This window comes from Globicephala melas, chromosome 11 (genome assembly GCF_963455315.2).
Source record: "Globicephala melas chromosome 11, mGloMel1.2, whole genome shotgun sequence".
NCBI lineage: Eukaryota > Metazoa > Chordata > Mammalia > Artiodactyla > Delphinidae > Globicephala > Globicephala melas.
Window position 1 is genome coordinate 79,028,454 of NC_083324.2, and position 27,140 is coordinate 79,055,593.

Below are 27,140 nucleotides of genomic sequence, written 5' to 3' on the forward strand. Positions count from 1 at the left end.
CAGAATCGAAAGAAAGGACTGGTCCAAAGGGCGGGGGAGGAAAGAGGTTTACGCGGTCCCGCCCTTGCACGATGACTATTGGCTAAAACAGTCACGGTCAGTTTGCAGTGCCATGGGATTGGTAAATATTCCATACGTCCTGTCGCCCCGGCCAGGGAGGGCTTTATTCGTCTGAGTAGTTGCCAATCATAACCAAAGGCCAGAAGCAATTGGCTCAAGGCTACTTAGACCTCGCCCACTACAAGCCCCTGTCTTCCTTTTACTTCCTCTTTCAGAGAACGCCCGGATTCCTTTGGACTTTGGAGCGTATAGCTCCAAAGCAACTAATTGGCTAGAACTCGACGGAAAATGGAGGCCAGGTAAAGCGCGCGTGCGCAGTAGTAGGAGGGACGGGGTGGGCCTATCCTATGAGAGTTGAGCTTTCTCTGGTCCCACCCCTTCACCGCTATATTGTCGCCATGGTGACTGCTCTACAATTGGCGGGATTTGGGGTTCAAAAGCCTTGTCTTGGCCTCATCCGGGTCCTCCGACTGCGGTCTCTCTCGACTGATTGGGCCGTTTTTTTCGCCCCTGATTGGCCGAGGTCGGAAAAGACGGCGAAGAGCTTGGAAAAGAGGACAAATGCTAGGGTCGCAGGGTTCAAAATGGCTCCGGCTTCCTTCGGTGACGTAAAGAGCAGAACTTGGGTCCGCCCCTCCCTCTTAGTGAAGAAGGGAGCAGAACTGGGATTAGCCCGACGTTTGGATGGTGCGAGCATCGATCTGCGGCGCTGGTGTTAACATCTCCCTCGGCTGGACGACTCAGCCCGCCCCTCTTTAGGTGATTTACAGAGCAGAAATGAAGTAAAGGCCCATCCCCTTTTTAATATGACACAGAGTAGAACAGAGTTGCCCTAGACACCGTTTTAAACCTTAAGAGCCGAAAAGGTCTAGCTCCACCCCTTTGTGAGTGGGTGAAGAGGCAAGATCCACCCCCTTTTAGGCGACCTGCGGCGGAAAGGGGTTAGGCCCGCCCCTTCCTTCTTGTACTGTGCCCCGCAGAACTGGGGTCTTCCTCCTGGGCTGGACCCCTGGGACTTGGGCAAGCTGCTTCAGAGTTTGGGCCTTTCGTACGAGTTTGGGCCTTTTCTACAGTCACTGGCCCTCACTGTGGCTCAAGGAGCAGAACTAGGTAACAGTCCTCCCATTACCAGTGTTCTTTACATCTTGTTCCTCAGGGCGTGTAAACTCTTTCAGGGCAAAGGTATCTAGCGGGGGTGGAGGCCAGACACAAGCTGAGGGTTCTTCAACAACATCCTGATAAAAGGTCCCACGTGACTCAGTGAGGAACGGTGAGAAGTTAGGAGCTGCCTACGGCAGGGGAGGTTAGTGTTCGGGAAGCCTGTAGAGGTTTAGGGAAAAACCCTGTTGAGAGGCAGAAGTGGAGACCAAGAAGGGAGGAGTGATGGAATGATCCTGATAAGGGGATGATGGGAGTATGGGGGAGAGGGCAGCAGGGGCTGGAGAGAGAGCTAGGCACATACTACAAAATTAAGGAGGCATGCTTATCCCAGAGGAATCAGCATTCTTCCTCACTTATTTTTTCAAGAAAGCAACCCTAATGCCCAGTTTCCACTGGAAGAAGAGTACATTTTTTCTACGTTGAGGAGAGGGGTAGTCTCAGCTTGGGTGAGTAAGGAGACTGATAAGAAGGAAGGAACTAGAAAAGAAAAGGTACTGAGGTTAAAGTACATCACAGAAGGAAACGGGCAGGGAGAGGGCCTGAGAGTGTCCCTTCTCTCCAAAGACCAGGAAGGGGTGGGGGGTGGGAGAAGGTCAGTGGAGGAGGGAGCTGGACTGCTGGGAGATAGTGGCAGGGACAAAGGGCAGAAACCAGACAAGAGGGCTGGAGGGTGAGGTGGGGTGAGATGGAGTCCTGGAGAGAAAAAGAAGAGAGGTGAAGAACTCAGAGCTTGGCATATAGTAGGTGCTTGATAAATATTTGGACTTGAATGGGGGGACAGGAAGAGGGAGATGGAAAAGGGTTGGAGTTGGAGGGAATAAGCAGCAGATGTGGGAGTTAAGGAGAAAAAAAGAAACAAGTTGACAATAAGAGGAGAGCTGATGGAGAATGAGAAGGAACGGGCCAAGGAAGGAATACAGCACCAAGGGACACGCAAGCCATGTGTGCTGAAAGGAAGTTGGAGAAAAGAAGGTGCAGCTGGAGCCAGAAAAGGCCAGAGAGACCGAGACGGAGCCCAGCTGAGCTCTCGTAGGGTGGAGCTAGCAAGAGGAGACTGAAAGATGTGGGGAGGAGATGCCTGGGTCCCCGGGAGGCGATTGGCAAAACAGGGCGCCCATCACCGCCCCCTACTTCCTGGCCAGCCCCGGAAACTAGCGGGCGTGGGGAGGGGTGGTGGGGGATAGCGGCAGCAGCAGCCCCAGCCCTCAGAGAGACAGCAGGAAGGGAGGGAGGGAGGGAGCTGGGGGGACAACCCCCCACCATTCGTACCGCTATGGGCCCAGCCTCCCACTCTCACCTCCCCTCCATCGGCCGGGGCTAGGACACCCCCAAATCCTGTCGCCCCCTTGGCACCGACACCCCGACTGAGGCAGAGACACAGCCACCCGCCACCACCGCTGCCGCAGCCTGGCTGGGGAGGGGGCCAGCCCCCCAGGCCCCCCACCCCACTGAGGTGGGGGCAGGAAAGGGATGGGAGGAGGAGGGAGGAGGGAGCTAAAAGGGATGTGGAGGAGGGGATGGGGAAAGATTGGGTCTGGGAGGGTGGGCAGGGGAGAGGCTTGGTGGGAAAAGGATACGGGCCGACTTGGGAGAGGGTTGCTGGGGAAAGGAGAGGGGGCCTGAGAGGGAGGAAGGATGGAAGAGACATGAGGGAGGAGAGGTGGAGACCTTGTGAACTTGAGATGGGGGTGTGGACAGGGAATCTTGGAGAGGAAAGCCCCAACACCTTCCCCAGTTCCTTTTCTTGCCCTTTGGCCCCACGTGACCCTTGCGAGGTAGTGGCAGGCAGAAGGCAGTTTAGTGCCCTCCTTTCCCCAGCAGAATTTGCTTCCTAGGGATGCCCTGAGACACCTGTTTCTCTCAAGGCACGGGACCTCTTGTTTCTCAGTGGCCTCCATGCTGTGTTCGACCCTTACTGACATACAGATGCCTTGTGGGGGACCATGTTTTCTACATTGAGTGGGTGTGCCTTTGATGTGGTTTATGGCTTGTGTGTGGCTAGTTTGTCCTGTGCTCTCCATGGGTTGTGGAGAAATGATGTGTTATCTTCCATCAGAATTGCCTGTTCTCATATCTTATGTCCGTGTCTCATGTCCAGTCTTGACGTGTTCACATGTGTGTGTTTTCATCTGTTATGTGGTTTCATGTTTCTTGCACATCTTATGTTTACTTTAGCATGTAGAGATCATACCTTATTTTGTTTGGACTCACAGGTTATGTGCATAGTCCCACCATATGCAGTCATCTTCGTGTGTGGGATCTCGTGGCTTAGCTACTAGCGCACACTCATGTTGTGATCGTATTGGCCTGTTTACTGCATGTGTTTTCCCAGTCCCAATTCACACCGCACACATGTGTGCCCCTTCGCATAATGTGCTGATGTGACACGTCTACAGCTTGTGTGCTTCTGGTTACATATACTATTTATTTCATAATTTTATTGCCAATATATTTTGTGAGCTGTATGCTCATTAACTCACTTGGCACTCCATTGTGCTTATAAATTCTCGGACATCCCTGCTCTGGAGAGAGTCACTTAATGTCACATATTAGAGGAAAAGGTAACTGGGCCTCCATGTCCCTAAAGAACCATCCTCATACGCCTTACCTTGCTGACCCCGCTGGCCTGTGTCTCTTCATACACGTTACATCCGGTGCCTGTGAACAGTCCGTGTCCATGGAGCTCGATGCATAGCACAGCGTCAGCTCTGCCATGTACATTATCTGTCCCCCGCTCTTTGCACTGTTGGCATGTATTTGATGACAGCGGCATCTTTCCCCTGTGGCATGTTAATCCCCTTTCTGTATGTTTCTCTTGTGTACAAGATTGTATGTGCCATCTTGTCTAGATTGCTGTCACTCTGCCTTCACCGTGACCCTGTATTGTGTATTTTTATCCAGAGTAGGTTACTGTTAGCCTGGTGTGCTCATTGCTTTCTTGGTGGCTTTTCTTTTCATAGTTAATAGTCCTCAAGAGGGTAGCTATCTGATTGGTGTTCAGAACTGTTGTCTCAATAATTATGGCTATGTGGGTATGTACACAGCCTTATAATCTGTTCAGCAAATGTTTATTGAGCATCTTCCCTGCTTCCTTCTGTCCTGGGCATTGGGAATAAGAAAATCTCTGTCCTCAAGCTGCTTACACGTTAGGGAGGGAAACAAAGATAACCTCAGGTGGTTACACCCTGTCTAGTGTCAAGATGAGTGGTTCTCAAACTTATGTGCACATCAGACTCACCTGGATGGCTTGTTTAAAATAGTATACAGATGCATGGGCCCAACGGCCTAAATTTCTGATTCAGTAATCTGGGGTGAGGTCCAAGGATTTATTTTTCTGCACTTGGAGAATCAGTGATCAAGGTAAAAGTGTAATGAAAACACAGGCCTGGAGGGGTTCAGGAAGACCTCCAAAAAGTGACACTGAACTGTATAAGGCAAGTGAAGAGGCAGAAGAACATTCCAGCCAAAGGGAACAGCGTGTTCATGGCACAGAAGCGTGAAAGATAATGGTGTGTCTGAGGAACTGAAGTAAGTCAGTTTGACTAGAGCGAAAAGGCTCTTGTAGGGATGTGGCCAAAGGTGTAAGCAGAAGTCAACTTGTCAAGAAGGGCCTTTGGGCAAGAGAGATGCTCAAATTTGTGCCACAGAAACATCTGTGGTTGCCATGTGGAAGATGGATTGAAGGGGAAGAGTTAGGAGCCTGTTGCAAATAGTCCAGGGGAGAAGCGCTTGTTCCAACTTGCGGGGGCAGTAGGATGAAGCAACTCAGAAAGCCTATTGTCCTAGAGCTGGCAGAGTCCCATTTCCTCTATCACCTGTTACCTTCACCCTTGGCAATGGACTTACCTTGGAGCACAGCCCTTCTGTCATTGGAAGCGCGTGCCTTTGGCCTTGATACAAGTGACAGATATTTGCCTGAACACCATTTGTGTGAATTGTGACCCTGCCCCAAACCGTGGGGCAGAGTGGAGGAAGGAGGAAGAGCCTCTTCCTCCTGAACTCTTTCCTCTCCCAGGGCAGGTGGTGTAATGACCCTTTTACTCTCTGCCCTCCTTTTTTCGCTTGGTGAAGCCTTACACACTGCATGTCTGACCACATTGCCTGCAGTGTTGCTGGGAGGGAGGGAAGTGGGTGGTGGGATTTGTTTGCCTGTTTGTGGAAGCAGGATTAATAGATATAGGTATGTCCATGGGTTTATCTGGGAACAGGGAGCCTGCCTGGGTGGAGAGGGGTTTTAATGGGTATGAATTTACCATCCTTTATCGGTCATGGGTGTGATTGTAAGTTTGCGTATGTGTGTGAACAGGTCAGTCTTTGTATGGCTGTGTGTGTCTGAGTTTGCGTTAATGACAAGAGCCTTTATTCTCGCCAGTCAGCCCCGGAGAATGTCTGTGTTTTGTCATTTCCACTGTATCTGCTGCGTGCTATGTGTGCATTTGTGTGTATATATACAGGCAGCAGCATAACCAAGTGGTTAGGAGCACAAGCTGCTTAGCTTTAAGCTAGGAAGTGCCTCTTAGGAGTCATATCACCTCAGGTAAGTTTTTTAACCTTTCTGGGTGTGTCTCCTTTAAAATGTAAATCGGGTGTTTCATATTTAAGGACTTAACATAGTATATAGACCAGCCCTGTCCAACAGAACTATAATGCAAGCCACATATGTAATTTTTAATTTTCTGGTAGCTACATAAAAAAGGTAAAAGTAGCAGGGTGAAATTAATTTTAGTGTATTGAACCCAGTATGACCAAAAGGTTATAATTTCACAATGTAATCAATATAAAAGATTATTAATGGGATAGTTTACATTCTGTTTTTCCTTCAAAGTCTTTGAAATCTGATGTGTATTTTATATCTCTAAGTACCCCTCAATGCAGACTAGGCCACATTTCACGTGCTCAGTTGCCATATGTGGCTGGTGGCTACCATATTGGACAGCAGAGGGATAGACCATTATAAGATCCTTACCAGCTACAAGCGTTAGCTATTATTAATGTCCTGTTGTTGTCTTGTGTCTGTGAGTTGTGGATGTCCATATCTTGTGTCTCATGTCTGAATGTATCTGGATCCTTCAGGGAGAGGGGTGGGAGAGCAGTCCTGAGCTCCCATCCCCACCGCCCCCATCCCAGAGAGGCTTTCTGGACAGGTTTTAACGGGAGCCCTGGCCCCCAGAGCCCCCCCAGACCCTGCCTTCTGCACCTTGCCCGCCCCGTCCCCAATCCAGGAACCAGGCCCACTAGTTCTGTCCTTTGCCCCGTCCCCTGCAGGTGACCAGAATGGAGCTGTGGCCAGGGGTGTGGCCTCTACTGCTGCTGCTCTCCCTGCTGCTGCCCACTCTGTGGTTCTGCAGCCCCAGTGCCAAGTACTTCTTCAAGATGGCCTTCTACAATGGCTGGATCCTCTTCCTGGCTGTGCTCGCCATCCCTGTGTGTGCCGTGCGAGGACGCAACGTCGAGAACATGAAGTGAGGGGCAAGGGGTTTTGGGTGATGAGGGAACCTTAGGGTCAGAAGCAAGCAGGGGCTGGGGAGGGCACTGAGTGTGTAGGAGACACTGAGCGAGCCCAGGGACAAGGAAGCGGAGAAGACTGCAAAGATGCCCAGGAAGACGGGGGGCCGGGGAGGGGGGCTGGGGCCTGCAGGTGGACGGCAGCAGGTCCCGCGGGAACCCCTTGCCTTGTGGAACCTCCACAGGATCTTGCGTCTGATGCTGCTCCACATCAAATACCTGTACGGGATCCGAGTGGAGGTGCGAGGGGCTCACCACTTCCCTCCTTCACAGCCCTACGTTGTTGTCTCCAACCACCAGAGCTCCCTCGACCTGCTTGGTGAGCAGCCTCCCCTAGCCACGCCCATCCTCCTGCAGCCCTCCCTGGGATCCCCTCCCTCACCTGGGGCGTTGCCCCCTTGCTCCCCCTGCAGGCCTCTGCCTGGGGTAGAGCTGCCCTCATAAGCAAAATAATACACCTTTAGTCACCTTTTCTTACTTTCTGGGGCTTCCCCCACCCCTCACCCCCAGGTCTGCCTCTTCCTTTAGTTCTAGTCCCTGGGTGATGACCTGGGTGAGGTATCCTCACCCCACCCCCACTTCTGCCCTAGGGATGATGGAGGTACTGCCAGGCCGCTGTGTGCCCATTGCCAAGCGCGAGCTACTGTGGGCCGGCTCTGCCGGGCTGGCCTGCTGGCTGGCGGGAGTCATCTTCATTGACCGGAAGCGCACTGGGGATGCCATCAGTGTCATGTCTGAGGTCGCCCAGACCCTGCTCACACAGGATGTGAGTCACCCCGGGGGAATGGGGGTTATGGAGTAGAATAGTTGTAAATAAACTGATGTGCAGGGCCACCAGGCCTCACAAGTCCCATTACAGCATCACAGCCATTTTCTGATCCCTCCATATGTGTGTCTTCCTTGACTCTCTTTCTTTCCCAGGTACGGGTCTGGGTTTTTCCTGAGGGCACGAGAAACCACAATGGCTCCATGCTGCCCTTCAAACGTGGCGCCTTCCACCTCGCAGTGCAGGCCCAGGTGATTACTCCTTCCCGTCCACTACTGCCCCTCAAGCCCCCACCATCCCTTCCTCTCTCGGCAGAGGCTGGTCCTGGGCACCTCAGAAGGGAGCCGTGGGCTGATCGCTTTTCCTCTCCCTCAGGTTCCCATTGTTCCCATAGTCATGTCCTCCTATCAAGACTTCTACTGCAAGAAGGAGCGCCGCTTCACTTCAGGTGAGGGCTCTGTGCAGATCTGGGGTTCGGGGGTGGCCAGAAGGGCCATGGGAGAGGCTAGAGGGAGATCCCCGTGGGGCAGGAGCTTCAGTCAGCGTCAGCACTGAGATGTCCACAGGATTATCTAAAGTGACCCCACATCAGCCAATAAGTATTTATTAAGCACCCCTATACCCTGCTAGATGGGTAACACTTGGTCCCTCCAAGAGAGGCCATTACTGTCTAGCCGGAAAGATAAAGCCTGTGTGCGCAGTTACAGCATTCGGCGGTGAACACTAAACCCAGACAGTGGGGCCGGCAGGGTGCTGAGGTGCCTGGACTGGGGCTGGGGAAGGCTTTGCGAGGGAGGGCCTCAGAGAACAGGTGGCAGCTGGTAAGCTGAGGGGGAGTTGTCCACGGCAGAGAACTGAAAGGTTGAGCAGGGAACTAAGCATCAGGAGAGCTCGGAAGCCAGGCGCCACCTGTGGGCAGAGTCCCGGTACACAGGCCATGATGGTGCTCACCCCCCTCCCAGGGCGATGTCAGGTACGGGTGCTGCCCCCAGTGCCCACAGAAGGGCTGACACCAGATGACGTCCCAGCTCTGGCCGACACAGTCCGACACTCCATGCTCACCGTTTTCCGGGAAATCTCCACTGATGGCAGGGGTGGTGGTGACTATCTGAAGAAGCCTGGAGGGGTGGGCGAGGCCCAGCTCTGAGCTCCCTTCCCATCTACCCCCACCCCCCACCGCCGTCTCCACACCTACCAGCCCAGTGGGCCCGAAGCTGGGCCAAGCCCTGTTCCTCATTTCCCCTCTCCCCACCTGTTCTCTCCTTTGGAATCTTCAACTTCTGAAGTGAATGTGGTTGCAGAACCGCTCCCTGCCCCCTTCCCAGCACCGCCCCCCAACAGACTCTTGCCTAGGTGCGGCCTCCACTCTGAACCCCACCTTCCGTGCCATCCTGTCTGTGGGACAGTTGCCGCCCCCTCATCTTCAGTGGTTCAGCCTACACAAGGGTAGGAACACTCCATTCTGTCCCCAGTGGACCCTCTTCCTTTGTGGTCTTCTCTACCTCTCCACCCCACATTGGCCAGTGGATTCATCCATTCTGTGGAACAATTTCTTACTCCCATGTCCACGGATTCAGTGGACTCATCCATTTGTGAGGACGACTCCTCACGCTGTGGCTGGAAGCTGATGCCTGGAATACTTCTCCCAGGCTCATCCTGGAAACATTCCTCAGCACCTTCTCCCTCCTTCCCGTGGAGCCTCCTGTCAGTGGGGGCTGGACTCTGTCACTCAGAGGTCTCATCCCTGCCCTTGTCCAAGTGCCCAGGGTTGAGCACACTCTTGGATGCCACATTTCTGCTTCCCCTCATCCCCTGGGTATAGTTGTTCAGTGGTCCTGGCCCCACCAAGCCCCCTACAGCCCTGCTGTACCATTCTAACCAGACACAAGGGGAAGAGGCAGACATCAGGTGCTGCACTCACTTCACCCTGGGGAGTTGGGGAAAGGAACTGAACCCTGGCTGGAGGGGATGGGAGGGCTTTTAATTTATTTCTCTTTCTTTTGAGGCTTCCCCTCTCTGAGCCAGTTTTCATTTCCTCCCTGTGGCATTAGCCACTCCCTGCCTCCCACCCCAGACCTGTGCTCACAACCACGGAGGTGGGCTGGGAGCAAAAGGAGAGGGTGGGACCCAGTTTTGCGTGGTTGATTTTTATTAATTATCTGGATAACAGCAAGAAACCGAGAATAAAGATTGAGAGAGATCTGGGCACTTTCTGGCTGCGTTTGTTAAGGAGTTAAAAAAGCAGTTCTCCTCCAGGCCCCTGCCCCAGCCGGAAGACTCGGGCAGGCCAAGACAACCCGCCTTCCTCCTTTCTTCAGCTTTCCAAAGTTTCCATTGTTCATTGCTCCTTAGTGGCAGATAGCCTTATCTGCAGCTCCCCAGCCGGCCCATCCCAGAGGATTAGTGGGTCCAGTTTCTGTATAAATTAGTGGGGCAGGGGCTCTGCAGGGGCTCCTTAGCTCCGCCGATTGAGGCCTGGGCCCAGGCTGTTGTCCTCGCAGGAGCCTGGTTAATGACAAGGAGACAGGCAGACACATTGACTGTGGACTTCTTGGATGCCTGGAGTGGGCCCTGGACACTGAAGGATTGACAGTCTCGCTCACCAATAAGTGGAACCACCAAGTTGGAGACAGACCAGGAGAAGGGGTGGTAAAGTGCGGGAATCTGGGGAAGGTATGGGGTGAGTGAGTGGAGGAGAAGAGATTTTGGACAAGAGAAAACTGAGTTGGGAAAAGGTGTCTGGAAGAGCTGGGGGCAGCTGTGGGGAGATGGGGGTCCCCACAGAGAGGGGCATGGGGACTCACAGGCACCTAGCCTCTCCTCCAGCAGCAGAACCTGGTCACTGAGAGACTCAATCCTGTCGCCTCGGCCCCACAGCTCTGCCACCTGTTCGGGCTGCAGCTCTTCTGGGGGCATGGGCAGCACTGCTCGGACCCAGGCTCCAGCCTGACTGGCCCACTACAAAGGAAGAGACACCTCAGGGTGTTGGGGGTGGGGTCTGCCACCCAGACTTGACCCCAGGCATCTCCACTCACCTGCTCCAGCCGCTCCAGGCGCCCTCGCAGCTCGCGAATCTCCCGCCTCAGGGCACGCTCATCGTGTCCAGCCTCCCGAACTGGGACAAAGGAGCGAGCCGAGAGTGACCACTGCCCCGGCCCCGCCTCTGGTCCGGCCCTCCGCGTGCCCCACGCACCCACCCACTCACCGGCCACGCTGAGGATGCTGGCACTGGTTGGGGGCTCTGGGGCCCCTTCTCCGCAAGTGCGCCCGTCCGGGCCCAGCACCAGGCCCTGGGGGCAGCCACAGGTGAAGCTGCCTGCTGTATTGAGGCATCCGTGCGAGCAGAGAGTGACGCCAGCCCTGCATTCATCCACGTCTAGTTACCGGAAAGAGGAGGGGGCTGAGGGGGGCGGGGCGGAGGTGGGCACCACAGCGGGTAGGGAAGTTCTGGAGTCACCCCGAGGGAGGGCGAGGCAACTCACCCACGTGACAGTGCTTCCCACCCCAGCCCGGGGCGCACTCGCACTGGTCCGGCCGGACGCAGACGCCTCCGTTCTGGCAGGGCTTGGCGCAGATGGCTGCGGGCGCAGGAAGCGGGGTTCAGAACCGAGCGGAAGGCCTGGCTCTCCAGCCCGGCCGGGCGCACTTCCCCCGAGGCCTGGGAAGACCCAGCCTCACCTTCGTCACAGGTGAGCGCCCCGGGATGCCGCTTTTTCCAGCCCTGGCAGCACACGGCGTGGGTCTGCTGCACCTCCCTCCTTACCTCCCGCCAAGCCACATGGTACGTGGTCCTGGAACACAGCGCCGGGCTCTGGACATTGGCATATGGGTCCTGGTCCCGGTTCTGGGGGTTCGTTCCTCTTGAGAGACCCCAGAGCCCAGGCTCCCCACCCCTCACCTGTAGGTGCTGCAGACACGCCTTCCAGAGCACAGAGTCAAGTAGGGCTTATATACGGGTTGGCTGTAGGACTCGTTGTAACGGAGTGGGACCACCAGCGTCTGCTTGGAGCAGACCCCCTGACTGCACCCATGCGGGGGAAAGTGAGAGGCATTGAGTGGGCCAGGCCCTGGGGAGCCAGGAGCCCCACTTCCCTTCAGGCTCCACTGAGGCCCCACCCTCCCTAAAAATGACAGCCTCCCCCCCATTCTGAACTTTGTTTTGCCACCTGTGAAACCCCAGCCCCAGCAGGTTTCATGAAGACCTCACCCCTGGCCCTGCCCCCTCTGTTATCACCTCTCTTTGAGGGATCCACCCTTGGCCCCCTCGCCTGTCATCAGTAGCAGGAGGAATGAGAGTCCGCCTAAGACAGTGCACAGCTCAGCCCTGGACCCCATGTTTCTCCTTGACTTCAGACTCTGCCAGCTGCAGGCAAGAAGAGGTTAATGGAGGTCCTTCCCCTCTCCTGTTAACTTCTCCAGTTCCAACCCTTCCAAGAGCAGTCTGCTGGTGCCCTTTAAGTGGGACAGGACATTCATTTGCACGCTTGCACTAGCCACCAGGATTGTCTACACCCGCAGTTACATTTAACTAACACCCCCCTTTAGCACATCATGGTCCATGCAGCACCATACAAGCTCACAGCCCGACACACTCCCTCCACCTCCCCTCATGACCCTCCTGTCTCTGACGTGCCCTCTTCCATCCTAATCCTCCTACCTTCAAAATATCAGATATGCACCATTACACCCCTTTACACCTTGTACACACCCACACACCTGGAAACCCCACCTTAAACACATTCCTGCTACCCTCACGCACCCACACCACCACATACACCCTGGACCCACTCCCCTCACTCAGACAACACACCCAACTCACACTCAACTCTAAGACTCTGAGTGACCCCCAGTCTTTCCCCATTGACGTTCTCTCCCCACCTGTCTTTCCCCCTCTCCTGGAGACTTCAGGCCACCAGCCTCAGAAGCAGCAGCTCAGACTGGTGGGCGGGCTGCGCGGGCTGCAAAGGAGAGGAGGGGCGGGCCAGACAGAGCCCTCCCATTCCTGCCCCCTCCCACAAGCCTCCTCCACAGCTGGAGCTTGGTCAGTTCAGTGGGGTCCAGATCCCACTCCCTTCACCCCCCCCCCAGCCAAGCAAAGGGCCCCTCAGAAGTCTCTTCTCAACCCTATGAGGCCCCTTATTTTTGGAACTCCCCCAAATCAGCAGAGACTACTAGCTTTAAACACCAGCAGCACCCCTGGCCCTTGCCCTCCATCCTTCAACCCAACACAGACTAGGGAAGAACTGAGGGGCAGGAAAAGTCAGAGCTGGCAGAGAACAAAGTGGGGTCAAGTCATGGGAGAAAAGGCAAGAGCAGATGAGAAAAGAAAGAAGGGTGCGGTGGGGACTGCCCAGGGCGGTAAAGGGAAAATTGCCCCCATTTCTTGATGACATTTGTTAGGGCCTGGTGGGGGGTATGCAAAGTTGAGTCAGCCACCGCCCCCCATGCCAGAGCAGACAGGGCCTTATTGTCTCCACCAAGATTCCTTCTTTCAGGAAGAGGAGGCTCATTGTCCAGCCCCTCACCCAGCTCTGGCCTACAAAGGTCAAAAGGGGCACAACAAATGCCTACCCTGACCCTTAGCCCCCTCGTCTAGCCTGGGGGCTGGCTGGCGCATTCCACCCATGAGGCTGGGGCCCAAACCACTAGAGCCCTGGGCTCAGCCCCCCAATCACAGGCTGGGACAGGAAGAGAATTGTCCGCAGCAGGAAAGAACCCGCAGAGAATCAGGAACCCACACAGAATGGGCATTGAGAGAGCGGAAACACCAAGGGGGTCCCACCCCAGACCAGGCATCCGGGCACCCGGGCCTCAGGCTCTCCATCCCCACCCTCCCTGGGGAGCCAGGTCTCCCTCACCTGGAAATGAGTCAAGCCAAACTGAGTAAATGGAACTTTATTTCCATAAATACAGGGGTAACACCCATTCAAGGGTAGCTAAAAGAGGGGCTGGAGCCTCAAAGAAACTGGGCTCCCCAAGGGCACCCCAATACTGAACATAGGGACTGGGGGATCCCCAAACCTGAGATGGGCCTCACGGGCCACAGATATTCCCCAACACTGACACTTCAAGAATGGAAATGTCCCCATAGGGGAGCCTCAGAACCCCACTCTCATGGGTGGTCCTTCCTGGGGGTTGGGAGGGCTCACAACAGGGGAGTTCAGACGAACAGGGAACATGGGGAAAACAGAAGCTAAAAATGTCCTGAGTGGCCTGGAAGGAGACCCCTGTGGTGGGCAGGAGCTGGATTCTGCGCCTCCGGCCAGAGTCGAGGAGCAGCCACGAGTAAACCTGGCTTCTCACTTCCCAAGCTTGGCCTTAAGAGGGTGGGGGAGCTTGCAGCGAGCCCCAAACGAGAGGACACGAGATGGTGGAAACCAGGATTTGCCTTTCACAGAAGAGCGGAGGAAGGGGCCCTGGGAGCCCTGGTTGGTGGGAGAGCGATGAGGTGGTCACGGGCACACCAAGGCCTGACATCCAAGGCTACCACTTGGTCTCTGGGCTGGGGAGTTCCTGAGGGATCCCTCAGGAGAGCCAAGGTTCAATGCAGGTCTCATAAAGGGTACGGTTGGAGTGCCAGGCCGTGTGGGAGATCCCAGCCATTGGACACCTCACTATGGCCCCCCGAGCCAGGAGAGTCTTCAACCCAAAAGAATCCCGCAGATAAACCTTCAAGGTGGGCAAAGGGGCATGGAAGAAAGACATAGGGAGGACAAAGTAAGTTCCTGCTGGTGTCCCAGACCCCCTCCCCACAGGGTGAACCTTTCAACTCCCATGTCAGTGGCAGAGAGAGCCACAGACAGCTGGGACAGTGCGTGCAGAAAGGGAAGGTAATTCCAACGAACTCACCAGTTGCTCCTCCATCTCCAAGACCGTCTCATTTGCATCATAGAAACCAAAGAAGCTACAAAAAGATTGGGGGGTAAGGGGGAGGTTATCAGGAGAGCTGGAGAAAATCAAGGTGGGCTAGGGTCCTTCAGGAACTCATGGCCTGTTGAGGACACAAGCAGCAAGGAGGACACTCAAAATACCAATATTTAACTGGGTATCATGTACCTCATGAGGTGATGCACTGAGGGTACAGCATCACTTCTGCAGAATTCCCATCAAAAATGCGCAATCTGAATCTAATCATGAGGAAATAGCCAACAAATCCAAACTGAGGGACATTCTATAAAACAGCTGGCTCATACGCTTCAAAAATATCAACGTCGTGTACAAAGACCAAGAAAGTATTCCAGATTAAAAGGGACTAAAGAGACATGACAACTAAATGCAACACAGGATCCTGGGTTGGATCTTGCACTGGATTTTTTTCTATAAGGACAATTGGGAAAATTTGAATAAGGTCTACAGAGTACTGTATCAATGTTAATTTCCTGATTTTGATCATTATTGTGGATATGTAAAAGAATGTCCTGTACATAGAAAATAGACACTGACATACTGAAGTTTTCAAGGGTGAAGAGATATCATGCAACCTGCTCTCAAATGGTTCACACACATACTCCGTACATATATATATATATGTGTATATATATATATGGAGAGAGAGAGAGAGGGAGGGAGAGAGAGAGGATGCTAAGGTAAACTCGGTAAGATGTTAACATTTGGGAAACCTAGGTGAAGAGTATACAAGATTGCTTTGTACTACTTTGGTAATTTCTTGAGTATGAAATTATTTCAAAATAAAAAGTTCTTAAATTTTTTTTAGTTAAGAATATTTAACTGGCATGGGCACTGAGTGGACACAGGCCATAAATAACTGAACAAATGCCAGCATGGGCTATGGGAGCAAAGAGGAGAGGCTACTACCCTAGTTTTAGAGCATCAACAAAGGCTTCCCAGCGATTACCCTGGACTAAGGAAGGCTGTCCCAGGCAAATGCAACAGCAAGAGCAGCACAGAGGTAAGGCACAGCTGGGTGCGGGGGGGTGCTGGGTTGGAGGCCTGGAGGCCTTGTTGAAGGGCTGGAAAGCAGTAGGGGCACAAAGACCTGGATTTTAAACTCCAGCTCTGCCACACACTCCCCACTGTGTGTGGTTGATCATGTTGCTTATATTCTTGGCCCTGTATAAGAATACCTCCTTTGTAGAGAGGAAGCAAAACATTGTGATTGGGCTTCCCTGGTGGCGCAGTGGTTGGGAGTCCGCCTGCCGATGCAGGGGACACGAGTTCGTGCCCCGGTCCGGGAAGATCCCACATGCCGCGGAGCGGCTGGGCCCGTGAGCCATGGCCGCTGAGCCTGCACGTCCGGAGCCTGTGCTCCGCAATGGGAGAGGCCACAGCAGTGAGAGGCCCGCATACCAGAAAAAAAAAAAAAAAGAAAGAAGAAAACATTGTCCTTAAGTCAGACAGCCTGACTTCACCACTTAACTAACTCTATGAATGTAGGCAGGTTATTTAATCTCTTTGTACTTAAGTTTCCTTATATGTCAAAAGAGGATAGTAGTAATTACCCTATAGGGTTGTTGTGAGAATTAAATGAGCTTTATTTGAAAAGTACTTGGAATAATGCTTTGGGACATAAAAGGTGCTATATAACCTTGAGCCATTCTTACCTTCACAGGATTGTTTGAAATGAGATAAAAAATAAATCCCACCTCTAACTATTATAAGGCATGTCACTCATTCACTTAAAACCTTCCAACGTGTTCCTCTCACTCAGAATTTTCAAAAAGCAAGGGCCATGGTTGCCAGGGGCCAGGGAGGGGCAGGGATGAGGGAGTTGCCGTTCTTTAAAGGGTATGGGGTTGCAATTTGGGAAGGAAAAAAAGGTTCTGGAGATAAATAGTGGTGATGCTTACACAAGAATGTGAATGGACTTGACGCCACCGAACTATACACTTAAAAATGGTAACATTTTATGTTGTGTATATTTCAGGAAAAAAGGGGGGGTGCTTACTGTGCCCCACAAAGGCTCTCTGTAACTGGCTCCCTGCTACCTCTTTCACCTCCTCTCCCACCCTCTCCATAGCTCCCTGCACTCTAGCCACATGGACCTCCTTATTCCTCAGACCTGCCCCAGGGCCTTTGCAGGTGCTACTCCTGTCCCCTGGGTTGTTTGATGCTTCCCCCAGTTTGATGCACAACTCTTTCCCTCACTTCCTTCAGTCTCTGCTCAAATGGCAACTCTTCCAGAAGGACTTATCTGGCCATCAGCTAATATAGGCCGTGGCCATCCTCTAATCCCTTCCCCTGCCTTATTTTATCACCACTTGGCATATAGATTTACATTTATTATCTGTCTCCCCCACAAGAATGTAAGCTACATAACACCATGGACTTCTCTTTCATTTACTACTGCATCCCCAGGACCCAGAACAGTGCCTAGGCACACAGAGTATTTGTTGAGTGACTAAAGTAGATCAGGTGACATTTCAGATACTCATGATGATCAAAGGCAGGCACAGAGTGCCGTGAAGCCATGGATTTTCCTGAGGAATAGGATAGAGGGGATGAGCTGGAGGCTATTACAGTAGTCCAGGTAAGTAAAAGAGGTGGTAGGAAATGTGATTACATGGCATGTGGAGCTATACACACGTACCAATGTCATATTCCTGGTTGTGATACTGTGCTGTAGTTACATAGGATGCAACCATTGAGGGGAACTTGGTGATGGATACACAGGACCTCTCTAAACTATCTTTGCAGCTTCCTACGAATCTGTAAATATTTCAAAGTTAAAAGTTTTTACAAAGGAGGGTTGGTAGGGATGGAGAACAAGCAGACTCTACCTAGTAGAGTCAGCGGGGCTTAGTGACTGGCTACATATAAGAGGCTAGGAGATGACTCCCAGGTTTTGGTCTTGGGTGACAAGATGAGTGGAGGGTAGGGGTATTACCCAGTGGAAGCAGCAGGCCAGTTTTAGAAATGAGATAAAGATTGGTGGGGGCTGGAGTGTCCTTAGCCAATCTTCAGGCCACACAGTCCCTTATTACCTGGACTGCCAGGGGGTAATGACACCATCATCAGGGCCCCCAATCAGCACCAGGCGGCCCACACGAAGAAAGTTCTTCCGCCAAGCTGCAGAGTGGGAAGAAGAGAGCCTGAGTCAGTCACAGGGGTCAGGCCAGGTTGGAGAGGGGAACACGGCGGGTCAGAGAAGCAGAAAATGGGACCAGGGTAGGAGCCTGGGGTCTTACCAGTGGCATTGGGATGGTCTCTTTCCCCATTGATCAGGGCCAGGAAGCTGCTGGCATTGAGGTACAAGTCATCATGGTGGGGGTCTGGGTACAAACAGCAGTTAGAAAGGTTGTCAGAGAAGCAGGGAGAAGAGGCAAGACCAGAGGCTGGAAGACCAATCTGGAGGCTAAAGTAATAGACAAGGTGAATAGTAATATAATAGTAGCCACGATAATTGTAAACATAATAGCAAACACCTTTTTCTAACACCTGCTATGAGCCAGATACTGTTCAAAGTACATTACATTCATTAATTTATTTAATCCTCATAACCACCCTATAAGGTATGTACTATATCATTATACAGATGAGGAAAATTGAGTCACAGGAAGGTTGAGTAACTTGCCCAAAGTCATGCCGCAGGGCCAGGCTTCAAACCCAAGCAGTCTGGACCCAGCAGCATCCATGGTCTTAAAAACTACACCAGGCGTTTGCAAACTATGACTCATTAGCCAAATCCAGTTCACTGCTTGTTTCTGTAAATAAATTTTATTGCCAACACAGACACACTCATTCATTTACATAAGATATATGGCTGCTTTCACATGACTGTGGCAGAACTGAGTGGTTGTGACAGAGACTACGGCCTGCAAAGCTCAAAATATTTACTATCTTGCCCTTTAAGGATACAGTCGGCCGACCCCTGCAGCAGGCTATGCTCTCTAAGGCAAATAAGGTGATACACATAAAGCATTTTGAACAGTGTCTGTTCACATAGTAAGTGCTCAATAACTGTTAAGTTATCGTTATCATTGCTGTTGGTTATGGTAGAGGTGGGAGCAGCAGGCCCTATCCTCCAGGATGCCCTTTCCATGGAGGCCCCAGTTTGGCATGTCCTACTCACCATGCCAGTAGTTACAGATGGAGAATTCCTGGCCCCAGGGGCTATAGCAGATGCGGTAGAGGTTGGACCTCATGGAGGTGGGGAACAGCCACTTCAAATAGTCCGTGTCTGGCAAGAGAACAGCAGTGCCAGGTGGTTCCAAACTTGTGTCCTCAAGACTCAGGGCCCCCCCCCCCATGGAGCCCACAGTGCCCACTCACCTCCATACTGTCCCATCTGTGGAGAGGAGAGAGAGATGAAAGAATCCACATTGTGGTCATCCATCACAGACAGCAGTGCCCGGCATACCAGGCCCCCTGCAGGCGGAACACCACATTGGGCAGGCACTTAGGGACAGCCGGGCCAACACTGCCCCCCGTCCGCACCCCCCACACACACAGTGTACCTAAAGGAAACTGAAGCCCAGAGAAGGCACACACCGTGTCGAAACATCCACGTCATGTAAGTGACAGAGCCAGAATTCGACACTGGGCGTCCCGACTAACTGTAGGGTGCTTTTTACTGTCCCACTACCTTTTATGTCCAAGAACCATGGGTAATGGGCAAAGAAAGGGGCAGAAGTGCAGGGAGCCTCCCTCCCACTCAGGACACACACAGAGATAAGACCCAGGTACTGAGGGAAGTCAGAAAAGGAGGGCTCAAGTATCAGGGCTCTGGCTGAAGCAATGTGGCTCAAAAAAGGGAACACTAGGCAGTGTCCCTCAGATAAGGATCAAGCCTCAGATAGGGCTTAGGAGCTGGGGTGGGAGACGGTGCCTACCCTGCGAGTAGCAGATGAGATGCACCCCTTGAGGGGCCTTTGCCATGATGGGGGCCACAGCCTCTCGGAACCCTTGCACCTGTTCCCACAGGGGCCGCAAACTCTCTCTCCCATCGAAGAGATCGAGCACTGTCACCACAGTCCCAGGGTGTGTCTGTGGGAAGGGGGCAATGCCCCAACCGGGGATGGACGATGAAGCCCCTCCACACCGACCCCTGGCCAGCGCCCACATGCCTATTGTGCCCTGCTAGAACCAAGGATCTCGTCCCCAGACTTTCCCCACGCCAGCACCAGCTCCCCGAGGAAGTTGGCAGGCCCAGCATTCAATTCCTCATTCTCCTTCCCCAGCCTCTGTAGACGCCACCAACGCCCCACAACCGGAGGTCCCCTGCCAGACCTCGTTGATGTATTCCAGCAGGTGGCGGAAGCTGTACGAGCTGTCAAAGAGCCCATGCACCACGATGACCGGCTTGTAGGAAGCCCGATGGGGCGCGGGGGTTGCGGGCAGCAGCAGCAGCAGGAACGGCAACAGGAGCAGGAACCCCGCCGGGGGGAGCCGCAGCCCCGGGAGCCCCAGCATGCTCCCGCCTGAGAAGGGGGCGATGAGGGCCTGTGAGAGAGATGACAACACCCCCTGCCTTCCAAACAGACGTCGGCAATCAAGCCTCCCCTGCCCGTTCCCACACCAGGTCCTTGTCACAAAATATCCTACTTTTACTCTAGTCCTCTCCCCACGAACACCGCCCCCAACCGCATTGTAAACGCACTGACGCTCACCCAAGCCCCGCCCCTAACTCAGCGGGGACTCTGTCCCCAGGCCAGCATCTTCCTAATGCATCATCCCAGCCAGGCAAGACGGGGGTTTTGCAAGAAAGACCCCTGAGCAGCAGCGCAGGACCCCTGGAGAGTGCAAAGGCCCACCTGGCCTGGGTCCGTGAGCCTCGCTCTGCCCGCTGTTTACTTCCCTGCAGCTTGGAACCCACGTGGGGGAGGGGAAGGGTGTAAGGAGAACGCGCGCAGGGGAATGACGGATGGGAGAGGGGAGGCTGCTCAGGGTCGCACTCAGCCGTCACGTCCGGGGCTTTCCCTACCAACCGTGCCAGTGTCCCCCGCAACGCAGGCCCGAGACTGGAGGGGCAATGGAACAATCCATTGCGCCGAAAGAGCGGGGGAGGAAATAGGTGGAGCGATCCACTTAGACCGGCGGGGAGAGGCAGAAGCAGCAAACATGTCCTGGGAATTGAGAGACTGCCTCTTCAGTCCCTGCGGCAGCAGCGACCCAAGGGTCCCATTTCCCGGCCTTGATTCGCCCTACTTCCCAATTCAGGCGTCCGGCTCCGCAAAGGAACACGGAGTTTAGTTCTCTTTCCCCAGGGAGGCGCTGGGAGAACAGACTGGGGAAAGGTAGTCCTTCGCAGTTCGCCGTCCGTCTGATGAGGGCTGAAGGTAGCCCAGGCGGACCCTACTCCTAACCCCTTCCCTCCCGCCCGCGCCGGATCTGCGTCTTACAACTCTTCATCCTGAAGTGCTTGTAGTGCCCTTGTTTCCAGAGACACGGAGAGCCCTCGAGGCCCCTCGAGGTAAAAGTGCAGCTTGGCCCAGTTTCTTCTGCCCTACTCTACTCCGGGGCCCATCTGTGACACCACCCCCGCCCCCCAGGGGCGGAGGGACCCTAGGGCAGCGCTGACTCAGGCTCGTTTGCTTTCGGATGAGTCTTTCCACCAGAGCGACTCCACAGCCCCGCCCTGAACTTGGAGCTCCTTGTGGGCGGCTCCTTACTCAGACCTTCCCACTCGGTCTGGACTTCTGAACTCCAGGCGTCCCGCACCTCTCCACCTGTGACCCCTACCGATACCCAGGTGCCCGGGTTAGGGCTTTTACTTAGCATTTAAAGACGTTTCCCTTGATTTTTTTTTTTAAAAAATCGCAACTTCTCTGAATTCCTCTCTCTATTCACAAGGTCTTTGCCAGTCTAAGTCTCTCCCAATAAAACCAACTTGCGCCCCGAGCTGTGTAGAGGATGGGGTGGCGGTAGAGGGTTCGGGGCTCACGCGAACGCGAACGCCTTAGAAGCCAAGTGAGCGGTATGGGGCTGTGATCTAAATCTCTGGGGCCTGGGAATCGCCCTGGCAAGCGCCTCTCTTACAACTCTGTAGTTTCTGCCTGGAGTCAGAGGGGAAGGACAGAGCTCCGGAGAGCGACTGCCTCAGACGGGGGCCGGGAAGTACTAGTCTAAAGGGGGAGGGTGGGATGGGTAATAATGACTCCCAGTTACGTTTTTGCAAAAAGCCCAACTCTGGTCAATCTTGGCTGACTGCTGATCTTCACCCCCTATCCCCACGTACAAGCTCCCAAGATACAATAAGCAAAATAAAAAGACTGCAGTTACCGCTGTGCCCCCAGGTCGACTCAGGCAATGGCGCTGCGTCTTGGCGGGGGTGGTGGGTGGGTGGGATTTCAGGAATGGATCTGAACACTGAGGGCCCTGGAAGCTCTAAGAAGCCCAATAAGTAAAAGGGGGAAGGGGGACCAAGCACGTGTTCCCAAACCGAGCTGCCAGCAATAAGCAGTTGATCCGTCCCCTCCTCCCAGCAGGCTTCAGCTCCTTCATCCTGGAGAGGAAAGGTATCTATATATCCCCCAAGCTTCCTCTTCGCCCTACACTGCAACCCCCAGCCCCCAACACACCATAGGCCTCCTACCTCTGAACTGCTATAGACCAGAGCCTCTCACTTTACCTCCCGATTCATCCCAGGCCAGGGTGGCAGGTCAAGGTCATAACCCTGGGAACTTTTCAGGTCATGGCCGGCCTCAACTCTGCACACGGTTTTTTCTCTCTCTCTATTTTGTTTTGTTTTGTTGTTTTTGGTTTTGTTTTTACGGTTCTCTCTCATACCGTCATCTCTCATACAGTCATCTCTCCTACAGAGGGGAAAACTAAGAGCCAAGGATTTGGGAGAAAATCCTGAGATCTTACAGGGACTCTGAGGGAAGCTGAGGAGGGGGAGGCCTGACTGGGTTGAACAAGATCCAGAGGGAACTGGGGTATTGAATCCACTGAGCGCCTGTTCCCTGCCTCCACAGTATAATCACTACGGCCAGTCTTGGAGGGGAAGACTCTAGAGAGTTCTTTCTCCCTCCTTCCTTCCCTTAGTACCACCCGCCTTGCTTGGTCTTGCTTGCCTCCCAGTTTCCATGACAACTCCAAAGGAGCCCAAACTGGGGGCTTGAATGCCGGGGTGAGAGGAGGCGAGACGTAGTCCAAAAGCGGAGACCGAGTGGGGATGCGTCTGGAGGATTCCCCCTCCCTCGCCTCGGTCCCTTTAAGCTCCCCCCCTCCCTGCTTTCCCTCCGCCCCCCGCCGCCACAGTCTTCATCTCTCCATCTCTGCGCTGCTGCCGGCTGCGCAATCTGCGCACCCAGACTCCGGTGCGAGCCAGGGATCCTGACTCCAGACTCCGGTTGCACGGATCCTGTCCCAGCGAGACAGCAGGCATGTCATCCGAAAAGTCAGGTAGAAAACAACAACAAAACCTCCAGCCCTCTCCAGTGTCTCCTGACTCTTCCCCCCCCCCACCCCCTCCCTTACCCCTCCCTAGCGGTTGGTTCTGTTTCATTCCCCCTGTATCCAGCTCTCCACACCCCGACCCCCAACCCCCCTCCTCTTTTTATATCCCTCCCTTCTCTTCCTTTCCTCCTGCCAGTCTCAGCCTCAGTCCCTTGCCAACAACATGGGTTAGGGGGGCAGGTTGAGAGGGCGAGGGAAGTACAAGAGTGACTTAGCATCAGCCAGGTACTGCATGGATAGCATCATTGCAAGTGACAGATGGACAGATGACACTGGCTCGCGTGGAGACATCCAACGGGGAAATATGGAGAGATGATCAGATGGGGGTTGCCAGGGGAGTAAAATCCAGAGGACCCTTCTTTAATCTGTCCTAAAAGTGGTACTGAGACTCCCTAAGAGACTAGGGCACCCCCTCCCCACTGAAGGAATGGCAGAGAGGAACATGTTATCCTACCTGTGTTTATACAACTGTTGAACTGAGCACATGTTAACAGTGTTGCATGTCTACACACGTGCACACACAGGACCAGCTTGCATAGGCTAGCCCAAAGGCTGCCATAAGCCAAGGAGCATATGAATTTGGGTCTGCAGGTTAAAGCTGTGTGCCCATTGCTGAGGAAGGGAGAGGATCAGAAGAGAGTTATGACCTCAAAACTACATTGAAAAGCGGGGGCGGGGGGGGAGCTGATGGCCTAGATACAACCTCTCTGCTGCCCCAAGAATGAGAGATGGCTTCTCACTCATCTCCTCTCTGTCTCTCCCATTATCTTCCTCCATCCCTGACCCTGTGTCTCCCCCTGCCCCTCCTTATCTCATCTGTCTTATCTCTCCCCACACCTCTGCTCACCGCCCCCAGGCCTCCCCGACTCAGTCCCTCACACCTCTCCACCACCCTACAATGCCCCCCAGCCCCCGGCCGAACCTCCCGCCCCGCCCCCACAGACAGCCCCTTCCTCACACCATCACCACCACCACCACTACCACCAGTCTGGCACTGCCACCCTCCCGCGCTTAGGGGCTGGGGGCCTGGCTTCCGGGGCCGCCGCTCTGCGCGGTCCCTCGTCCTCCGCCACCTTGCCGAGGCCTCCGCATCACGTCCCGCCCGGCCCGGCCGCTGGGGTACCCCCACCCGGCTGCGCTACCTTGCCCCGCATGCCACCCGACCCTTACCTGCAGGAGACTCGCTTCGAGGGCCCACTACCCCCGCCGCCGCCCGCCGCCGCCGCCCCGCCCCCGCCGCCGCCCGCTCACACTGCCCAGGCCCCGGGCTTCGTGGTGCCCACGCACACTGGAGCGGTAGGCACGCTGTCACTGGGGGGCTACGTAGCCCCTGGTTACCCCTTACAGCTGCAGCCTTGCACTGCCTACGTGCCAGTCTACCCGGTGGGCGCGGTGAGTACGGGGCGGACAGGGGCCTGGGGGAAGGGGGGGATGGAACAGGACCTGGAATTGGGGACACACTGAGGGGCTGGTGGGATAGAGAAACAGGGCCAGGGGACCAAGCGGCGTTCTGGGGCCAAGGGAGAGGAGAGACTAAGGAAAAGTCTGGGAATGGGGCGAGGCGGGGAGGGAGTGGTCTGGTGGTCAGCTGGAGTCAAAGATCAAGGCCTGGCAGGGGAAACAGCCTAAAAGTCCAGAGGAGGTTTGAAAGAAGGAAACAACCCTCTTTCTCTGCCAGACGTGGAAAGTTGGTGGGCTCAAGGAGGGTAAGAGTGACGTCTTCTCCCCACAACCTTCCTTCCACAGCCCTATGCCGGCGGGACCCCGGGGGGAACGGGAGTAACCTCCACGCTTCCCCCGCCGCCCCAAGGCCCAGGGCTGGCCCTGCTGGAGCCGAGGCGCCCGCCCCATGACTATATGCCCATCGCGGTGCTGACCACCATCTGCTGCTTCTGGCCTACGGGCATCATTGCCATCTTCAAGGCAGTGCAGGTGCGTGGGGGGGTGGGAGGGGGAGGGAATGGAGGCGGAGTATGGAGAGGAGGGCTCACTAGGTCTTCCTTAATCCCATGGAGTGCTGGACGTTTTGGGGAGCACCTTAGAGGGAGACTGAGGCGTGCGGCCGAGGTAGCAGCTCTCTGATCTGCTCTCCCCCACCCTCCCCCGCAGGTGCGCACGGCCTTGGCCCGCGGAGACATGGTGTCAGCCGAGATCGCTTCACGAGAGGCCCGGAACTTCTCCTTCATCTCCCTGGCCGTGGGCATAGCAGCCATGGTGCTCTGTACCATCCTCACCGTAGTCATCATCATTGCTGCACAGCACCACGAGAACTATTGGGATCCGTAAGGACGCCTACGGCCCGGCCCCACTCTGCGCCCCTCGACCTCCCAAGCGCGTTTTGCCGTCAAGCCGCGGATCCAGCGGGCGCCCTGCACACCCGCTTCTGGGGCCACCGGACTTGGTTACATCCTAAACTAGGCCTCTACAGAAACTCTCGCCTTGCGGGCACGCTCCGAATCCAGTTCCTCAGGAACCCCGCCAAAACCCACACTAACAGGGACACCGCTTCCTGGGATTCCGGCCAAATGCCAGGCCCCTCAGTCGCTCCAGGCCCCCAACCCCTCTAAATACAGCGCCCCCGGCCGAACTCCCTCGGTCACTGCTCCCCAGCCTGGAAACTTGTCCCTAAAGCCCCGCCTCCTGTATAGGCTCCGCCCCGGCTCTGATAAAGCCCCGCCTCCAGGTCGGCAGGCTCCGCCTTCTTTTCTTCCCTGCGGGGTGATTCAGTCCGGTGATTGGGTTTGTGGCGCCAGGCCTCGCCCCCTTACTGACAGACTCCTCCCCTTTGCCCGGCGCGAGAGCCGAGCCCCAGGGTAGCCACGCCCCCACGCTCACTCCCATTTTTGCGAGTACAGTTCCGTTTCTCCTCCACCTCATCCCTGCCTCTTTTCTTGCTAATCCCGGAACCTCTGTCTACTTTTGATTTTTTTGGAATGAGATTTGGGAGGTTACCGGTTTCAGAACCTTCACCCTGGGATGAAGATTACGTCCCCGTTCTCTGTAAATACTCCCTTCCTCCTATCCCAACTCCTGGGCGGTCGGGCAGAAGGGAACCTAGGGTACAAACCTTCCAGTGTCCGGAGGGAGCCGGTCCCTCCCCGTCCCCTCGGTAGTCCTCACCTTGTTCTGATCTGTGTGTGAGTGTGTGTGTGAATTTCTGAAAGACAATATTAAATAGATTAAGTGGATTTATCACATGCAACTCCGAAGACTGCAGCCTTGCGAAGACCCTGCTTTTTTGGTTTCCCCTTTCACCTCCCCTCATCTCCCCTTCTGGGGCATGGGGAAAGTGGGGGAAGAAAACTGACAGAGACAAAAGTGAGAGGAGACAGATTCCCAGGACACCAGAGAGACAAACACAAATATGGGGGGAAGGGGCCTCCCTTGGGAATCCTACTGGGGAAGACCTTGAGATCCATCCTTGGTAGGGATTTCTTTACCCAGCACACCTTTTCCACTCCTTACCAGACTGGGCTTAAAGCTTTGGAGAGGAGGGAAGATTTACAAGCAGACCCAGGGATCTATCCCCAGAACTCCAGGAAGTCAGGAGGAAAGAAGGCAGACCATTCTGAAAAAGTTGGCCAGGGGTAGGGTGGCATGGGGCAGGGAAAAATGCCATCTGCCCACAGCTGTTCCTGCTTGCAGGCTGAAGGGTGGCAGACAACTTGGATTAGCCCTACTTGGTGTGTTGTACCAGTGGAGGGAAGGCAAAGGAAGCAAAGAGCTGTGGGAGTCGGGCTGCTATAACAAAAATACCATCACTGGATTGCTTATAAAGAACAGAAATGTACTGCAAGCCTGAGATCAGGGTGCAGCACAGTCAGGTGCAGGCCCTCTTCTGGGCTGTAGACCTCTCACTGTATCCTCACTTGGCCGAAAGGGCTAGGGAGCTCTTTGGGGTCTCTTTTATAAGAGCACTAATCCCACTCATGAGGGCTCTACTCTCATGACCTAAGTACCTCCCAAAGGCCTCACCTCCTAATACCATTGTATTGCACATTAGAATTTCAATATATGAATTGGGAGAGAGGGGAGGGCACACAAACATTCTGACCAAAGCTGAGTGCCAGGGAGGAAGTCCAGAGCCTCTCAAGTCTGCCTGGGGCTAGTTGCTCTCTCCTATCCTGAGATCAACCAGGAGACCTCTTGGGGAGGTGGAGGAGACACAAGCGGTGGGCTTGGTATCTTCAGTTGTACACCTGCAGGACAGGGTCCTATCTTGTATTCCATGCAGGATACTGCTGAAACATTGTCCGAGACAGCAGGTATGAACACTGAAGCTCATGAAGTT

General features: G+C 54.4%; 4 protein-coding genes across 24 annotated transcripts; 2 read left to right on the forward strand and 2 right to left on the reverse strand.

Moving 5' to 3' along the window:
- The first annotated feature begins 241 nt into the window (after window positions 1-241).
- On the forward strand, window positions 242-9,700 carry AGPAT1 (1-acylglycerol-3-phosphate O-acyltransferase 1). Of its 4 annotated transcripts, none has more exons than XM_030850623.3 (7): window positions 242-359; window positions 6,487-6,683; window positions 6,912-7,045; window positions 7,317-7,492; window positions 7,648-7,743; window positions 7,868-7,940; window positions 8,455-9,700. In XM_030850623.3, exons 2-7 carry the CDS (start codon window positions 6,496-6,498, stop codon window positions 8,637-8,639), a joined length of 852 nt encoding a protein of 283 aa, XP_030706483.1. In that variant the 5' UTR covers window positions 242-359; window positions 6,487-6,495; the 3' UTR covers window positions 8,640-9,700. The 4 variants fall into 4 exon arrangements, with proteins under 4 accessions (XP_030706483.1, XP_060164114.1, XP_030706484.1 ...); XM_060308131.2 differs by lacking the exon at window positions 242-359 and adding an exon at window positions 619-819; XM_030850624.3 differs by lacking the exon at window positions 242-359 and adding an exon at window positions 1,026-1,170.
- EGFL8 (EGF like domain multiple 8) lies at window positions 9,608-11,852 on the reverse strand. 7 transcript variants are annotated; one of them, XM_030850613.2, is made up of 8 exons: window positions 11,727-11,852; window positions 11,391-11,513; window positions 11,171-11,283; window positions 10,975-11,070; window positions 10,698-10,868; window positions 10,528-10,607; window positions 10,297-10,450; window positions 9,609-9,997 (listed from the first exon to the last, which is right to left on the reverse strand). In XM_030850613.2, the coding sequence occupies exons 1-8, from the start codon at window positions 11,825-11,827 to the stop codon at window positions 9,948-9,950; spliced, it is 888 nt and encodes a 295-aa protein (XP_030706473.1). In that variant the 5' UTR covers window positions 11,828-11,852; the 3' UTR covers window positions 9,609-9,947. The 7 variants fall into 7 exon arrangements, with proteins under 7 accessions (XP_060164110.1, XP_060164112.1, XP_060164111.1 ...); XM_060308127.1 differs by having other exon boundaries at window positions 9,608-9,997; window positions 10,297-10,607; window positions 10,698-10,852; window positions 10,975-11,283; XM_060308129.1 differs by lacking the exon at window positions 11,727-11,852 and having other exon boundaries at window positions 9,608-9,997; window positions 10,297-10,607; window positions 11,391-11,649.
- PPT2 (palmitoyl-protein thioesterase 2) lies at window positions 11,727-23,367 on the reverse strand. 12 transcript variants are annotated; one of them, XM_060308119.1, is made up of 10 exons: window positions 20,377-20,748; window positions 19,679-19,891; window positions 19,282-19,435; window positions 18,722-18,817; window positions 18,522-18,629; window positions 17,638-17,721; window positions 17,434-17,518; window positions 14,342-14,396; window positions 12,371-12,450; window positions 11,727-11,855 (listed from the first exon to the last, which is right to left on the reverse strand). In XM_060308119.1, the coding sequence occupies exons 1-9, from the start codon at window positions 20,509-20,511 to the stop codon at window positions 12,397-12,399; spliced, it is 984 nt and encodes a 327-aa protein (XP_060164102.1). In that variant the 5' UTR covers window positions 20,512-20,748; the 3' UTR covers window positions 11,727-11,855; window positions 12,371-12,396. The 12 variants fall into 12 exon arrangements, 11 of the variants coding, with proteins under 11 accessions (XP_060164102.1, XP_060164103.1, XP_060164107.1 ...); XM_060308120.1 differs by having other exon boundaries at window positions 11,806-11,944; XM_060308124.2 differs by lacking the exons at window positions 11,727-11,855; window positions 12,371-12,450; window positions 20,377-20,748 and adding exons at window positions 13,373-14,161; window positions 23,304-23,367 and having other exon boundaries at window positions 19,679-19,869.
- On the forward strand, window positions 22,636-26,041 carry PRRT1 (proline rich transmembrane protein 1). Its single transcript, XM_030850678.3, has 4 exons — window positions 22,636-22,795; window positions 23,706-24,241; window positions 24,596-24,781; window positions 24,959-26,041. Exons 1-4 carry the CDS (start codon window positions 22,777-22,779, stop codon window positions 25,133-25,135), a joined length of 918 nt encoding a protein of 305 aa, XP_030706538.2. The 5' UTR covers window positions 22,636-22,776; the 3' UTR covers window positions 25,136-26,041.
- The last annotated feature ends 1,099 nt before the right edge of the window (window positions 26,042-27,140 follow it).

Coding starts and splice junctions, on each gene's coding strand:
- AGPAT1 (XM_030850623.3), top strand. CDS start 6,496: ATGGAGCTGTGGCCAGGGGTGTGGCCTCTACTGCTGCTGCTCTCCCTG. Junction 7,493..7,647: donor AGACCCTGCTCACACAGGAT/GTGAGTCACCCC, acceptor TTTCTTTCCCAG/GTACGGGTCTGGGTTTTTCC. Junction 7,744..7,867: donor ACCTCGCAGTGCAGGCCCAG/GTGATTACTCCT, acceptor CCTCTCCCTCAG/GTTCCCATTGTTCCCATAGT.
- EGFL8 (XM_060308125.1), bottom strand. CDS start 11,638: ATGGGGGGGAGGCTGTCATTTTTAGGGAGGGTGGGGCCTCAGTGGAGC. Junction 10,853..10,974: donor TGGGAAGCACTGTCACGTGG/GTGAGTTGCCTC, acceptor GGATGAATGCAG/GGCTGGCGTCACTCTCTGCT. Junction 10,608..10,697: donor CAGCATCCTCAGCGTGGCCG/GTGAGTGGGTGG, acceptor CCTTTGTCCCAG/TTCGGGAGGCTGGACACGAT.
- PPT2 (XM_030850615.2), bottom strand. CDS start 20,511: ATGTTTGCTGCTTCTGCCTCTCCCCGCCGGTCTAAGTGGATCGCTCCA. Junction 18,818..19,281: donor TCTCATCTGCTACTCGCAGG/GTAGGCACCGTC, acceptor TTCCGCCTGCAG/GGGGCCTGGTATGCCGGGCA. Junction 14,397..17,433: donor ATTACCCCCTGGCAGTCCAG/GTAATAAGGGAC, acceptor ATCTTTTTGTAG/CTTCTTTGGTTTCTATGATG.
- PRRT1 (XM_030850678.3), top strand. Junction 24,242..24,595: donor CAGTCTACCCGGTGGGCGCG/GTGAGTACGGGG, acceptor TTCCTTCCACAG/CCCTATGCCGGCGGGACCCC. Junction 24,782..24,958: donor CCATCTTCAAGGCAGTGCAG/GTGCGTGGGGGG, acceptor CCTCCCCCGCAG/GTGCGCACGGCCTTGGCCCG.